Source organism: Morone saxatilis, unplaced genomic scaffold (genome assembly GCF_004916995.1).
Source record: "Morone saxatilis isolate NCDOM2014 unplaced genomic scaffold, NCSU_SB_2.0 Contig5, whole genome shotgun sequence".
NCBI lineage: Eukaryota > Metazoa > Chordata > Actinopteri > Moronidae > Morone > Morone saxatilis.
Window position 1 is genome coordinate 4,872,805 of NW_023340095.1, and position 16,954 is coordinate 4,889,758.

The 16,954-nt window shown below is 39.6% G+C and overlaps 1 protein-coding gene across 1 annotated transcript in view; it reads left to right on the forward strand.

The window, feature by feature from the left end:
* The first annotated feature begins 76 nt into the window (after positions 1-76).
* calcrla (calcitonin receptor-like a) overlaps positions 77-16,954 on the forward strand; it is a 29,117-nt gene continuing 12,239 nt past the window's right edge. The window contains exons 1-2 of the mRNA XM_035676387.1: positions 77-346; positions 16,205-16,313. Of these exons, the coding sequence (XP_035532280.1) occupies positions 16,239-16,313 (75 nt within the window). The 5' untranslated portion in view covers positions 77-346; positions 16,205-16,238. The remainder of the gene's footprint in view (positions 347-16,204; positions 16,314-16,954) is intronic.

Sequence of the window (16,954 nt, forward strand, 5' to 3'; positions counted from 1 at the left end):
GTGGAGGGGGTGGACGGGGGGGTTGACTGTATGAACCACATTTTAATAACACAAACTGCCCTCTCAAGTCTCTGTCTCTGCGTGGGAGCTCTGTGGCGCGCCACCCTGCACCGTGCGGCTCCCAGGTCCTCAGCTGTAGGCTACGGGGTGATGATGTAACAGGAAGTAGTGGGTTGCCTTCCAACGTCAACCTGACAGCCGCTTCAGCTGCGCTCACTGAGAGCCGGAGATCCGCTGTGTCTGGTGCTCCGCAGCGAAGCCGAAGCCAGAAGACGCTTTAAGGGATTGACTTGGGAGAGTGTTCCAGCTCGGACCCCTGCGCTGCCGCTGCTGGATTTATACTCCGGTAGGACGCGCCGATGTGGAGTGTGACTTGTGTGCGATGCCTTGTGTTACTTCCATGTTTTCTGGGCAATTTGAGTTGCAGTAATGCCGAGTGGAATGAATGTAGAGTTGGCAGTGCATTTGCTCATCGTTGTGTGTTTATCGAGGTCATTTCGACTGTATCATGGATTACAGTGTCGAAGCATGTGCATTAATATAATATGCAATGATGTCCCCAATCCACTATAAACGTGAACACCAGTGTGAGCATCTATTACTGGCTTCAGTTAATCTGCATTGTCCTTCTGTCATGAACCTGGATGTGAAGAATATGGATTTGTAGTGCAACAGCGGGCTTCTGTGGGTTTTGGACACCATTAGGCCATCCACGCGCGTCGTGCTTTCCCATTTCTATCATTATAACTATATAATAGAGAGTTAACGTGAGGTATTCGGACTCACCTTTATCCGCTTGATGGAGCTTTTATTCACGACGTGTCAGATTGTACGTCGAGTGATGCACTGAGAGTTTACTCAGCTGTAGCCTACAGCACAGTCATGCTTCACGGTTATGCGTAAAAGCCTTTTAAATAGAATAAAACTACGCAGAATTTTCTTAACGTACACATTAGATTAACGCTGATGATACATGAACTCCAAGAATCAGTTTCAACATCGGCTCTCATGCATGGCTGATTGCTCTGTGGTTGATCTATACAACAACGGATTGCTCACATACAGTCTACCAGGCATTTATTCTATAGGTTAAATAACCACCGTTAAAGTGTGTGAAGTGAAACCGAAATGCACGCAGCAACAGTAATACAGTAATCCAGCTCCATTCAGCATTGGGGCTTTGATGCGAACTGTGGTCACTGGTTGCTAAATCATCTGCATGGTTACATAAGCAGCAGATTTGGACATGCTGGAAGTTTGTGGGCTGGACAGTGAAAACGAAAAGAATGATGATGGTGAATGATGGTGAATGATGGTGATGGTGATGATGATGCGTAGGAGGACATGATAACGGTGGTCACCATTGGCACGGTATACTGTGCTGAGGAAAGATGCATTGGAGTCATTATAAGGGAGGTGGTGGCAGAGCAGAAGCAGACTGGTTGTTCATTGCCAAGTTTGTGGACTTTTTCTGTCAACACTTCACATTTAATATAATTCTGCTGCACATTTCTCAAGGGGTTTGGATAATGAAGTGTTCCAAGACATTATTAACTACAGTTTAGCCCTTTCATATTACTGAATGGGAAAAACTGAAATGATCAAGAATCAAAGTGACTGTAAAAATTCAACAGGTTTTATACAACTGTTTGTATATGCTGCTGTGCTTTTAGACTTTGTTCTGAATTGTTTTTCATGTTTAAAACCCATCAAGAAATAATCTTTAAAAGTTTTCAATTTGTTTTAGAAATGTAAAACCACTTATATTAGGAACATTTTGCATTTTCTTGGTAATATAAATTGTTTGTGACTGAAAAAACAACCATCATAGGTACATATTTGTAAAATGAAAACCATCTTTAGGTATTATTTTTATAAATTTAACTCTTAAAAACCTCAAATCTGCTTCATCCAGACTGTGTGAGTGTGGTTTGATCAGATATGATTGACAACAGCAACAGTCAAATTCTGCAGCTTTTCAGTGTCTGGACGTGCCACCTTCGGAGACAGGTGACGTAGTGAGAAAGTCTGCATATAGAGGTGGTAGGGTGGATGATATGTCAAACAAACAGTATGTATGTTTCATCAAGTAAGTACTTTAATTTGCAACCTTTTCATAATCCTAACCACGTTTGTGCCTAAACCTAACAAAACTGCAACCATTTCACAATGTTAACCATACAAGCTCTATTTTAAACTGGCATTAAATATTTGTTATTGCTAGCTTGACCGAAATTTGCACAACTATCTTTACCGCAGAGCCCTGCACCTCCAGAAAAACCTCCATCACTAGCTGCATGTGTAAATGGGTTGTGCGCAATCAACCAGTGGTTTTCTTCTTTTATGTATATAATTTTTAGAGACTAAAAGCTGTAAAACTATCCAGTAGTTAACAAGACAGAACAGATATGAGAAGAAAGTCTGAAAACATAAACAGGATTTTGTGCAGAACAAATTTGTTTCTTCTTTCATAAACTGTTCATCATCACAAAACCTCTTAGATTTACTTTATGAACACTTGTGGATGTTCCGACCTTAGGTTAGGAACCACAACTCTACAGCTTTACTTTCCTCTTTGCGACATGAATGTCATGCCACTTCACTGACACATATTGTTGCAAGTGAATACATGTAAATATGCGTTTTAATATGAGTTCATCATTTGTAAGTTGTCCAAAATGCTCAGAAATACCAAAAAGTAATCCTAGTAAAACTGGCTTTTTACTTCACTGTCCATGCATGTCAGTTATCTGGACACTTTGGATTGTGAACGTATCAAAGCTGCCAGTTGGCACTGCTGTCAGATGACTCTGTGAGGCCTTTTTTCTCTGACATCTTCCAATGGCCCAGGCTTACACCACATGCACAAGCTGATTGTGCAGTGGGAATGTCATGTAACCATTCAGACTCAACCACCAAACTCAGGCTGAGTGTTTACTGCCTGAGTCCAGAAAACAGCTATTAAATGTTGACGAGACAAAGGTCTTGACAGCATAGCTTCCAAAGCCTTTGCAATCTCCATGGGGTGGTGGATCTGTTCCTACAGGAATGGCATTTAAGGTTGTGCCAGTGGAATCTCATTCACACTGTAGCTGATACTGCAGTACAGTAGCTCTGTGGTACATTGCGGTTAAATTTAGGATCACTTCTTTGCAGTCAAACAAAAGTGGTGATTTTCTTTCTGCCTTCCATTTGGGAGCAGTTTTTGTGATATTAAAATGGCTGTGGTGACACTCTATTGCAATTTTGCAGTGATTATATGTGTGTTTAACCGATCCACCCTCCTGTAAACACTGCTGGCAACCAACTCTGATGAGTGCAAAGGCCGCCCGATACACGGTCACAAGAGTAATGATGATTCCCCTGAAACTTCACCCCTCATAAATCATCAAGCTACACTGGGCTTCTGTAGCCTGCTTCATATTGATTTACCTCCTATGTTCCTTGTCTTGGGAACACCAATTCCATGTTCCTACAGCATCTTTTACTGTCGTTTATTCTCATTGTGGTTCATTGTGTTCCAGCTCGGACAAATCAGCAACCCAAGTATGCAGGATATGTTTTTTCCTGTCTGCTTACCCCAGGCTGAAGTTATCGTATTACACAAAAGCACAATGATGTTCATATGCACCAGTCTGAAGGTGCTCCCCTTAGGTTCTGGATTCAGTTTCGGGGACGTGAAACCTCATACATTATGGAGGGTCATTTTTCCCCCCCCTCTCCAGTGTAATTTCAGCACACAAGGTGCCTGATGAAACCTGTCATGGTCTTCAGAAGCAGCATCTGGGGACCTTTGTCTGTGTGCAGTGACTGGCAGTGTGAGCTGCAGATAGTAGACAGGGGAAAGAGGCTGTGTGGTTTCTAAGGGTGTTACATGTTTATGTGAGCTAAACAAACCGTCACTCACACAGGCTTCCTGATTTACTGTGTGGGAGGGGGCTTCATATGGAATAGAGGAAATGGCCCCTGGGAGGCTCTATGTTACTGTCTTGTTTGTCTTCCAAAGGTGAACCTGCAGTACCTCTTTTGAATTCTTGTAGCACAATTACACTGAAACATTTAAATGCTTTCGAGCCAGTATACTCTGCTTTGGACCGCTCATCCACACTGCATCATCTGCTGCCATGAGCAAATGTCTGCAGCAGACATTACCGTTGGATCTCCAATTAGCTAACGTGCTCTACTCTGAAAATGTGACTATTATTATTGGCAAACACTGGGTGCTGTAAGCTGCGCTAAAAACCTTTCCAGATTATAATAATCGGTTTCCAAGGTTAATTAAAGTCCCAAAGTACTTAAAAAAACACAGTGTATTATTGCCCATACTCTTTTTATTGGTCATTATAATGGCTAATAGCATGACCTGGATAAAAACCACATTTTGACTGGCTGGAGTCAAACCAAAAACCTCTAGCGAAAGGTTATTTCTGCAGACACTTGCAACACATAATATTTTGTTAAATTTGTCTTTAAATACATTGTCATACAAGGACCTATTTAAATGAAATTGCATGTTTTATTTCTGCTGCAGAAGCTAGCTCGTGCGCTGCAGCATGCTAAGCAGCTCTTTCAATTTTCCTTATTTCATAGCTACCCACAATCCCACCTGCAAGCTTTGTCTTACACCTGCAGCTGTGAGTGGTGGCACTTGTACACCTGCTTCCGTATGTTGGCATTGCCGGTTCAACAGTTTTCCTAATTCAGATTTTTCCAGTACCTCCTATACAGCATTTCAGATTTCACATTTGTATACTCTTGGTTGCTCACTTGTACAAGCAGTTAATGCCTTAATGTTTTTGTCACACAAACCCAAGGCATACAGAGAAACTTGATCCGGTTAGTAATGACGTGAATAGCTCCCTTGGAGGTCAAGTCTAGGGCCCGCAGCAAGCACATGGAGGATATTCCTGGGCTTCATTGGGGCCATTTTAAAACAGCAGTGAATTTGACCGAGCCCCAGGGTTATTTTTTGTTGTTGTAATACCAGTAGGGAACCACTAAAAGGACCCTGTGTTCACTGTTTTAATAAATATTAAAAGAGGTGTATTCAGACTGTGCCAAAGAATTAAGACAAAAAAACTACAACATATTTGTAATGTATATTTTTGACAGCTTTTTAGTGGACAGCTATCTGACTGCTCTTCCATGTACATTGTTTGTGTTTGTATCAAAGCATGTCACATATTTTACTATGGGAATTTGAGAATTCCATACTGACAGAATGAGTGCAGTATGGAGCTTTGGAAATGTTTGGGTGGATAGAGTGACACTGAACATTGGGAGGATTAGTGCTTGACTGGCTTGCAGAGAGATCCCAAAGGGTATCTTTCAGGGCTTATAATGTTTCCACAGCCAGAAAAAAAACAGCTGATAATTGAGCTGAAGCGTCCTTGATGAAATCCACTGATATGAAGAACCATTTACATATCCCCAAATAAAATCAGAAAGAACATGTGAACACCCATTTAAACTCTCTGGGCAGTTTTTGGCCTGAAAATCCCTTATCGGCTGTATGCCAGTTTTACTACTAATCGCTGCAACAAACACAGCCATGAAAACAAAATCTGTGAAAAGTAACAACCAGCTAGGAAGCATATTACACAGAAAGGAACAAAAACTCTGCTGAGAAAGCTTAAGCTATTGTATGAAGCTGCCAGCCTGTCAGTGCACTTAATGCACTTGACTAGGAAAATCGAGTGACCTGTGAAAATGGAGCTCCATGTAGTGGAAAGAATTGGTGGAATTAGCCACACTTTCCCACCAGACTGTACTGTATGCCCCAGGTTAAGCAGTGAACAAATACTCAGCAGGTTAGTCTATTTTAAACACAGCCTAGAAGCCCTGTAGCTGCATCAAAACATTTACATTAACACCAAGGAGAATCACTAGCAGCTATGCAGGTGCACAGAGGACACTGGTTTATTCTTAACCAGTGTATTTTTATCTAAGTATTTGTGCTATTTTTTCCTTTGCGTAGACTAGAGGCTTCTGTAACTGGATCCTTTTCTATGAGTAGACGTCTAGTACTCTTAACCTCCTTTAAAAGTAACTGAAGACAACCATGGTGTTTGTGATGTTTAAATAATGATGGCATGTTATTGAAGCTAATACTATATATGATTCAGAGTGGAAATGTAATATTATCTCATCAGCAACTAATATGCCTTTTGTCCAACAGCAGCATGTTTATCAGTGTTCCGTATCTTCTTTTAGTAATAGTTATTTTGAGACACTTGCCTGTCAAGTGTTAGATAAGAAGATCAATGCTGCTCTCGTGTCTGTAGACTGTATGTGCGTCTACAGCCAGGAGACGGGGAAACAGCTAGCCTATGTCCAAAGGTATGATAGCACAATCCGCCTACCAGCACATTTAAAGTTCACTAATTAAGTTAGATAGTTAGATCTTGCTAATGTATGTATAGCGGTGTAGTTGCAACTCCCTCGCTTCACCCTGACCCTCCAAAGGTGAAGAAGAAATTACAGTGGCCACAAAATACATGAAAATTAAATAGAAACTTCTACATAAATTTTTTACTAATTTTGCAGACTTTACTGTTTGCCTTTTTGGCCTCAAACTGTTATTTTAAAGAAACCATCTGATAAGTTTAGAGGGGAAATCTCTTCTTTGTGGAACAACTCGTAAACATCCCCAGCAGACATTGTTGTTTGTGGAGGGTCCTAATCAAAAATGGTTGGGAGCCATTGGTTTAGTCTTTAACAATGTACTGTCTTTTGTTTTTTAATGTAAAATTTTAATCTAAAAAGTAACAGTAACTACAGTTGTCAGATAAATGTAGTGGAGTAGTCTTAAAAGGACAATATTTCGCTCCAATGTGTAATGGAGTAGAAGTGGCATAAAACAGAGGGAATGAGCTCATAATTTTGCTTCGCAGGGGCTCCTTTTGACGAGCATTTTGGATGATGGAACAATCATGAGGCAGCGGTACTCACAGCAGGTGTTACTTTAATTCCGTGCTCGGTTTTGAGGACATAGTTTTGTGTTGTTAAGCAGTGCATCTGTCTCCACCAGTGAGCTGTGACTGGTGCCCACTGTTCCTCTTTTATAATGCTGCTGTGTTTGGCTGTTTTTCAGACTGTTCCCCTCGGCATATGAAATTGCTTTGTGACTCATGTACCTACTGTAGAGTTCAGGCACTGAATATTTGGCATTATTGGGACTTTGTTAGCTGCTTCATGATGTTTTCAAAACTCGCATTAAACTGGCAGACCTTTTTTAAAGCTGACACGTACTTGACATCCAGCACAGTATGACTCACCTGTGTTATTGCCTTTCTATGGGCCCTTGAAAGTGAAATTTTAATATATTTTTTCTTATCTTGTAGGGCTGGGCGATAAATCAAATTTTATTTTCCCCCAAAAATGTATTCCAATGATTATGAAAACAAGATAATCAAGATAAAACAATTATTGTATTATTTCCATTTCACAATAATGCTCTCGTTTTGTGTTATAAATCCAGTGTTCCCCTTTCCTATACAGCGATCTGCTTTCATCACTTCCTTAAAGCCCAAACTCACTCTCAGCCAGGTCATGATGTTGACCAAATAAAAATAAATATTGACCAAAATAATCATGATTATGATTTTTGCCATAATTTAGCAGCCCAATCATATTGTACATAGTGTATGTGGTAATAAGGATGTGAAACCACTTCCTGTAGGGTGTACATGATACTTTACTCTGTCATTCAACAGGAGTACTACAGAGCCCCTGTTTACTCTGTGATGGCTTTTCAGCTGTCTTGAACAATTTCAAAACACATTTTTTCTCAATTTATTTTGCCCTAATTACTACCATACTTGGCAGTAAGTATTCATGGACTAAGCTCTCATTGCCAAAATATTTCAAACTTATTAACTGGCTAAAATAAATTAGTGAAATTTAAGAAACCTCATAACAATTTGGCAAAAATGTGACCAGCTGAAGGTAGCTCTAAAGCTCTAAAGCTCTAAAGATGTTTTATACTGTCAATGGCTCAAATGACTGTGTCGTGTGAAAGCAATTGCTTGTAGAGGTGAACTAGCAACTAGCTGGTGAACATAATGGAGCATTTAGCAGCTAAAGAGCCAGATACGTTTCTCAGGAGATCCAAAAGTAGATGCATACCGAGTAACTGTCACAGTATAGTCAGATGAATGTCCAGGCCACAAACAAAATTGCTGATATTATTTACAGTCCCACTTTCTGCCAAAAAAACTTGCTGAAAAACCCGAGATTGCTTGCATTTACTGTAACTTATTATGTCTACAATACAGCACCAGCAAATAGCAACTAAAGTATGACTAAGGTAGGGAAAAAGGTACTGTTAAATAATAGCTTGAACATTAATTATTGGTTTATAAAGGGACAGGAACTTCATCAGACGCACTGCACATCCATCCACCAACCAAACCTCCACAAGTTGGCTATATGACTTGCTTTAAAAAGGGCACACTGTGTTCTGCACTGGCACTGCACGTTGGCATTGGAAGAAGATCTTGTGTGACAGAATCTTTCAATATTCATAAGTCCTTGCGATACTGGGCTGCATCACCTGTCCTTCAGCCTCAAGGGCTTGAATGACCACTTGGAATGGTTGTATATTGAACATCTGACATCATCAAACACTATTTACTACTAGTATGAACCTCTCCTTTCTTATTTCATACGTTACATTAGTATAAGAATGCTGTCATTTCCCCCTTTCAGCACCATAGTTGTAAGTAGATCCATGTGCTTGCCCCGAGAACGCTGGCATGCTGGCATTGAGGGAGTGAATGCAGTGACACGAATACTTAGGCATCTGTGTTGTACTGCACTGCGACCACTGGAACGCAACCACCCTCTTGCCATGTTAATGCAAAGAATATTGGGTGCATCAGTCAAGGCGGGTGGATTGAGAGTTGAGGAGGTCTGTTCATGCAACAAAGAGGACTCCTCCCTCACATCTGTGTGGGATTGTTATTGTTTTCCCTGACATCTGGTGGTGCCCTTGGCAACTTGGAGACTTGCATGAGGTCTGCTCTCATGTCCTGGGCTTGGTAACATCCATGGTTGAGATGATTTAGTCATTTTTTTAGTCTCATGGAAGAGATTATCTAAATGTACAGCTCATCCTATGGGAAATGTCCACTTGCTATATTTGGTCTTGTTGATTGAGAGAGGAAGCTCTGAGAGGGGCAGTGTCCACGTCGTTCTTAAAAGCTTCTGCTGTGTCTTGTATACCACATGCCCGGCATCTCTTGCAGACAGCAGTTTTTTTCTTAGAATTTCCTGTTTCATAGTCCCACTGCTATCCACTCTCTTCAATCACCAGCTCTCATTGTGCTCACAAAATGACAGAAAACAGTGGGAGGCCAAGCTGGCTGAAAACTGAACCCCTTCCTTCCTCCCAGTCCACAAGACTTCCTTGTCAGAGTAACTCACTTTTTTTGTAAAAAATAATGATATACAGGTAAGAACTTTTTTATCAGACAATAAGTAGTGCATGTTATAATATACAGTAAACAAAATTGTCGTAATTTTAAGAGCAAACATACTTGTGCACAGACAATTCATCTGGATGCAGGATGTCGTCTTGTTCATTAGTTTTGGTTGACGTGCTGCAGGGCTGCACTAACACCTGCACACCTCAAGCTGTTTCCCAACAAACACTGTTGTTAAGTCTCAGCTGATAAAGACACATTCCTGGCACACATGTTGCTCGTGCTGCATGGAAAGCGAAACTGGGCTTGCCGGTGTCTAAGTAAACACATCATGATACAGTGAGAAAGAGCGGATTGGTGTTAGTGCACACTTGAACACAATCTGTGTTTTTTTCAGTGGCTGTTTTAAACGGGTTGACGATGAATTTCAAAACGTAAACAAAGAAATCCACATGATGGGATGCAGCACACATATGCAGAGAATGTCGAAATATCTCATTGGGGGCATAATGCACTGCCAAAGGGGCGGTGTACATTCTTACATCAGCATATCCAGTTGTTCATAGTTTTTTTCCTTACGTATAGTTTTTTTTTTTTTTCTTTCAAATTCATCATGTCTTTCAGCTGCTCAGTGTCTTATAGATATATGTTGTGGTCATGCTTGGTCTTGGTTAGAAGGTGACCTCCATCATCAACCCATGCTCCAGCTGAACTTGCCATGATATTACCCCCCTACCCCAGCATTCAGTCACAGCTGTAGACCTCAGGTGCTGGACAGTTTCCCAGCTACCGAACAACCCAGTGTGTGGGCTGTCACTGCTTTTCACAGCCCAACCGATACTGGATTTTTGATATTGATATTAGGTAGTTTTGATACGGATCTCTTTTATTTATTTATTTATTTTATTTTTATTTTATTTTTGACCAGGATACATACAGAGTAGGATATTTTACAGTGAGCTGTGCTGGCTGGATAATTGTAATTGTTGTTTTTTGACATCATGATTGAAACAAATTGTAGATAAAAGGCAGGCTTTTTGCTGCCTTTTCAAAATGAAACTGCCTTACAGTAATGTTAGCTTGTCACTTCAGAGACAGCATCATGGCGATTTAAAGGAACATCATCAATTAATATATAATACCTTAAATATGTTTATATTTTAAACTTTTTTAACTAAAATGTTATTATTAAACCCTTTTAAAATGTATTCAACATACTTTAATAATATATTCTTTTATCTTATGAAAGTATTCTAGAATTCTTCTAGTGGTGCAGTCTGTTCAGGAAATGTAAATTCTATGTTTATATGATTATATGTGAAGTGTGCTTAGTATGTATAATATGACCCTGAACCAAAGGTTCCCCGATTCCCACTATTTATTGTTATTATATAATACTTTTTATATCAGTCATCAATTTTTTTAATCAGATCCAGAATGCACAACTGCATTTTTTTCTCATGCTATTTCTTGTCTCTTGTTTATACAGCAAGCACAACACACTTTACCCCAGTGACCAGTTTTGTGTTTGGCTTTCATAGACTGATAACAAAATCAAGCAAACACTGCAGTGCAACACTACAGTATTTTTACAGTATCAGTTGAGATTGTCTTAGCTTTTGGTGAAAAGGAACATTTTGCTTAGTATTTGTACTGAAAACAAATATTGCTTTCATTCTGTTTTTGCAGAGTGCACTGCCAAAGTAACATGATTATGGACCATGCATATTAAAAATGTCTAATACCGCCTTAAAAGAAAATGACCAAATAGTCTATTTTCTTGTACAAACTACAAGAATATTTCTTGTTGGCATTGTTGGGAAGTAAAACTGACAACATGAATCATAGAGACAAAGAGCAAAAACAGCACACAGTTGACATATTGATTGTTACTGCTTCTGCGTGCAGGGACTTCATCAATTCTCATGGCTACTCCCCTCTCTAGTTAAGGCTGTATCCTGCTATAGAATGGGGCAGTGATGATGTTATAGGCCCTCACCAGCCTAATGGACATCAGAATGCCACTGAGCGGAACTTGGAGTATGGAGCGCCAAACATCCTGAAAGGGCAGAAGGATGTTTACAGAATAGCATGCACAACATCTCTGCAGGGACAGTGGGAGTTAAGCAAAGGCCGAGCTCTGGCACTGGGCGAGAAGACAACAGCTGTTATGCATAGGCTGTTTTTTTTCCAGGTATGTTTCTTCATGCTGGCGGATGTAATAGGTGATGTCAGCTCTTGTGCAAAGTGTACATGACTAACCACTTCTGTGAAACCCTCTGAGGCACTACAGATAATAGTGGACCACCCACAGTTTGCACTGTTTTGTGGTTGGATGAAGTTGACCCAAACAGACCAATAATCAAGTGTTATGCCTCTGTATATATAAGATTTTTTATTAGTTATGTTCAGGGTTTTTGGTTTTGCAGGCCATCATTTATTTATTATTTGGACTCACACTGCTGCTGATGTAAGATTACATCTGTGCAGCAGTAGGAGGGAAAAGTTATTGGTGACATTTTGATTACCATTAGCTTATGTTTAACCGCGACTGCTTTAGTTGAGTGTTGACGTGATATATAACCTGAGATGTTCGTATATATCAAATAGTCTTTGACGAGTGCCGTAAAAAATAACTGTCAGTCACAGCAGAGAAGAGAAGTCTTGTTCTCACGTTTAAATCATTCGGTTTTTAAACTGATCTGCCGCCAGCCAGGAGAGAGCAGCAGAGGTGCTCATTCTCAGGATTTTTGCATCAAATTCAAGAAGCTTCGAACAGAAAAGGTAACAGATCAATTCTTTTTAGTTATTTTGGCAACATGTGCAAACTTTATTAAGTTTGACACAAGGTTATTATTCTTATAACTCTTAAAATGACAAGTGACAAATCTAGCTACTGTTCTGGATCATAAGAAGACATGAATATTATGGTGACAGCCAATGCAGCATGACAGCTTGTTCTGAAAAGAAAAGAGAAATCTTGCACTGATTTGTTTTTGTGTGTTCATTAGGATCCCCAATAGCAACAGCATGAGCATTGGCTTTTCTACTGACCTATAGCTAAGTCACCGAAAACATCTTATTTTATTCTTAACAAACATAAACATAGTCATTATTTATTTTCCTTCATCAACAAGGTTTTTATAGCAGGAGTTAACAAAATGTCATCCTGGAAATTCCCATGACCAATGAAATCCATTTATACGGGAGGGGTCAGGGTTTCATTTTTAACTGCCACCTTTAGGATTACTTAAATGGTGCTGTCTGATCACTAAAAAGAAGCAATAGCCAAATAAAATGGGATAAGAAACAATCTCAACAAGCTTTAAACAATATTCAAGCAGCTATTGGGAAAGCATTCCATAACGTCTGTTTTGTGTTGCCATCTGACAAGATATATCCTCTGTATCTGTCTGCTAATATATGAAACACAGCCTTTGCCAAGAAACAGCTAGGGAACTTGGCAAAGTAGAACACTGTGTGTGCATCTGTTTGTGTGCGTCTGTGCATTTTTGTGTGTTTGCATGCATGAATGTGTGACAGAGCAGCTGATCTTTTCCTGGCTGTTTCTAATTTGCACATCACCATAATGTTTTACAATCCCACTTTCAGTAAGCCCCTCCTCTCCCCAGTGTAACGCAGATTTAACTCTGAGCAGACTCGAGGAGGCGCTGGGCCAGTCCCCTCGGTGATAGAGCTACAGGGAGACTTTTACTGGGTCAGATCTGTCAGTGATGTGCTGACTGACGCCCCCCCCTGCTTTTGCCCTCTTTTCCTCTGTTGTCAGTGTGATGTAAGACTGTACTGATATACTACTACTTTATAAAAATAAGTTATAAGAACATTCTGTTTTAGTTTTTATTTTAAATCTAAAAACCAGATTATACAAATACCTAAGTTAAAAACTTTATCAATAGGAACATATATGGTTGATAATAAGCACATTGCCACAATGTCTTATATATGGACATTTTCAGTATAAAGCAACTTGTTGGCAATTATCCAACGGCTTTACTGTACTACAAGGCAGAAGTTAATAAATGCTTCATTATTCTAGCTTGTTAACATAACTCATTGAATTCTAAGGAGAATGGCATCAGTTGCAGCCTTAACACAGACTGCATGAAGTCAGCGCTTGCAGTTAGTGAGAAATGACTTATGCCTGTGTCATTAACTAAGTCTGTCACTGACCAGCAATGGGTTAAAGAGCACAAATGTCTATTATTCAAATATATGAAATTGTTCTGCTGTTTGCCTGCATAACATCTGCCTCTTACTCTGGATATTAGTATGTTAGCACATATAAAATGAAATAAAAAAAATACATATATATATAAATAAGTATAGACTCATTAGATTAGACTGCAGTTTATTTAAATGTCACTCATAACAAACTGTAAATATTTGTTTTAATAAGTAAAATGTATTAGTCACACAGGCTTATAAAAAGACGAGCAAAGCATCAATCTTAGAGTCTGACAAATTCATGAACACGCATTAACGCTGTGGGCTGTCTTATTTTAGTGTTTCTTCTTAACCAGCTTCTGTGCAAAACTATCCTCCGCTTCATCAAAAGTCAGAGCCAGTACCACTACCATGATGCAAATTCGGTCCACCCACAACCTTAATGCTTTTCATTCATTCATACAGTTTCTGACACAAGAGCTGTTCTGCATGTTGATCTCCTCATAAGCTCTGAGTTACTTACATTTGTTTTCTAAGCTGTGTGGAGCAGGCACATCTCATGATGATGACTCTTGGACTTGAAATTGACAGTATGGGCCCTATATCTTGTGAATTCTCACCCTTGTGTGCCCCCAGTGTGTTTTACTATTTTCCTGCAGGGTTAAGCTGTTCCATTCCACCAAATTTAATTAGACTTAAGGTGTTGCAAATACAAACGATGACCTGGTTCCTTTGGGGTATAAAAGATGTTATTAAATTTCACTGCTGAATGAGATGTAATCCACTCCTGAATGCCATGTACCTACATGGATGTCATCCTGAGTTCAGGTCATCTTTCTCTCTCTCTCTCTCTCTATCTCTCTCTCTCTCCCTCTCCCCAATCCTTCCTGTCTCTTTGTTTCTCAGCTGCCAGGAGTAAAACTGCTTGTTACATAGTTTCACACTGAAAGCAATGCTGCTGCAAGAACTCTTGTGATTTGTGTCAGGTATTCTAACAATGCTAACAACCTGTTTTTGGTTACCTTGGGTGCCAGTATGGAGCTCTTGGCTCATGCTGTTGTACATTTATGGCAAAAATAATGAATGAAAAAGCTGGAAATACAATTGAAGATAGAACACCTAGACCGAAAGCCACTACTATGGGTTTCAAACACAAACCAAAAGTTCACTTTAAATGGCACATATAGCCTCCAGAGTTCGAAGAAAAAGAACTGGAGCAGTTGTAGACTTGTAACTCTTTGGTGGTTGAACACCAGCTGTAGCAGGCAGGCCTACTATCTAAAGCTACCCGAGCATTAGCACACTCACCGTTTTGCAAAGCAGATTTGTACAACCTGGGGGATATGTTTCCATTTGAATTTTGTCTCATCTGCTATGCAGCTGCAGTGACATGAAATCCCAGTGGCCTGCAGCTTTGCCGCAAACAACTTTGTGGGATTCTGCTTTGATGAGACACCAGCATCACCTTTAAAAATGAAATGTGAAGTGTAACACACCCACTAACCGGTTTAAAACTGCTGTCACATTCGAGAATATGTGATAGAGTGCAAAGGAGATATGGCTCACAAAACACACAGCAGCACTGAGAGCATGAGATTTCTACTCAGCTGTGCTTACACGACTTTTGTCAGGGAACTGGAACTTTCTTTGATCAATGGGGTTTTGTTGAGCTGATTCCATCTGCTTATTTTGTCAGCTGTGTGTGCGTTTGGCTTGGATCACCAAGCCAAAATACAAGCATTGTGGGTTCACTGAACTAAAACTGACTTAACGCGTACAGTCAGTGATAGCATGCTATGTTCTAATTGTGTACATGGTGATCCAATTGCTGCTTGTTCCCCATTGAGATTACTTTTACAACTAGATTTCTGAAAATTAACGTCACAGATTTTTTGCACAAGAAAAAAAATCTGCCCAAAAACTAACTCTTAAACAGGTCGCTCACTTTTCACAGCCAATCACTAAGCAACAAGGACTGATTTACCCATATCTCTATCTGCCATTTCATCCAAATTTCGCAATTTCAACTTTCAACTTGAATGAGCTAAATGGTAGCTTGTATTTCTGTCGTGGTACAGTCACATACCATTTCAGGGGTTCTTGGAGATGTGACTCTAGTAGTCTAACTGACATTTAATGTGCAGTTAGTAATTCTGTGTTTTCTTCTTTCTGACTTTCAAGACTAAGATGGAACCAGAAAATCATGCACAATGAAGTTCAATTTCATTTACTCTAATAGTGTTACAACATGGTACGATTTATTAATCTAGTAATACAAGTCACCAACAAGAGATTTTCTGATTCTTTTAAAAGGTTTTGGATCTTGCACACTTGTCATTTAGACTGGTAAAAGGTCTGTGTTGTAAATAAGTTGTTATATATGGGCTGGAGTTTAGCTTTCAATAATCTTACGGTCTGTTATCAGCTTAATTGACTGTGATGGCAAATACAGTAGCAACATTTCAGTAGATTAAAGCCACTGGGCGAAACGTTTATCATTAGTGGGGGAGATAAGGAGTGCTGTGAAGTGGCCTTTATGAGCATACTTTATTTTGCTTTGATGACAGGGCTCAATTGTTCATTCTCCATTCCAGATCTGCCGCTGGTAAATTATCAACCAGCTTTGACATGACCAAAAGGAAGATGGATAGCATCGGGCGGAGTGGGATGGTGGCACTCATACTGCTGTGTAATCTAACAAAGGTAGGACCGCCTGCATGTAATCAAGCAAACGCGCAAATACTGAAAACACACAAACACATGATAAAATATACTTTATTTAAAAGCTGTGACAGTTTATGTTGGAGAATTTTTGAAGGATTAAAAAGCTGCTTCAGGTTGGTATCTGCTGTGTAATAAATAGACTGGACATATCTGGTTGGCAATATTTCTGCATAGATGTCATATTTTCCATGAAGCGCAAATGGATTTAATGGAAGCTTGTGTATGTTAGACTCCCTTTCCTGGCGTTCTAAGTAGGCTATAATGACTGTCTTGCTTTAATACATCCCCATAGAGTCAGAATACACTGCCAAAATACACTCCAGGCACAAGCTTGCACACAGATGCTTTTCCTGAAATGAAACTCAATGTTTGCTCCAAAAAACATGCATTTAAGCTAGATTTGGAATAACACAAAATGGGGGAAACCTTTAGACATGTTCTCTTATGAATCTCCCATCAAAGCTTACTAATTGGCAAGAGTGATTAGGAACTCTTTAGGATTTAAACCTTAACCATTCAAAATAATATTTGCTCTGCTGAATTTGACTGTTGTGTAGTGTTCATGCCTAACATATATTCTGTGAGACACTGACCAGGACCTATTTGTACAAATCTCTCTT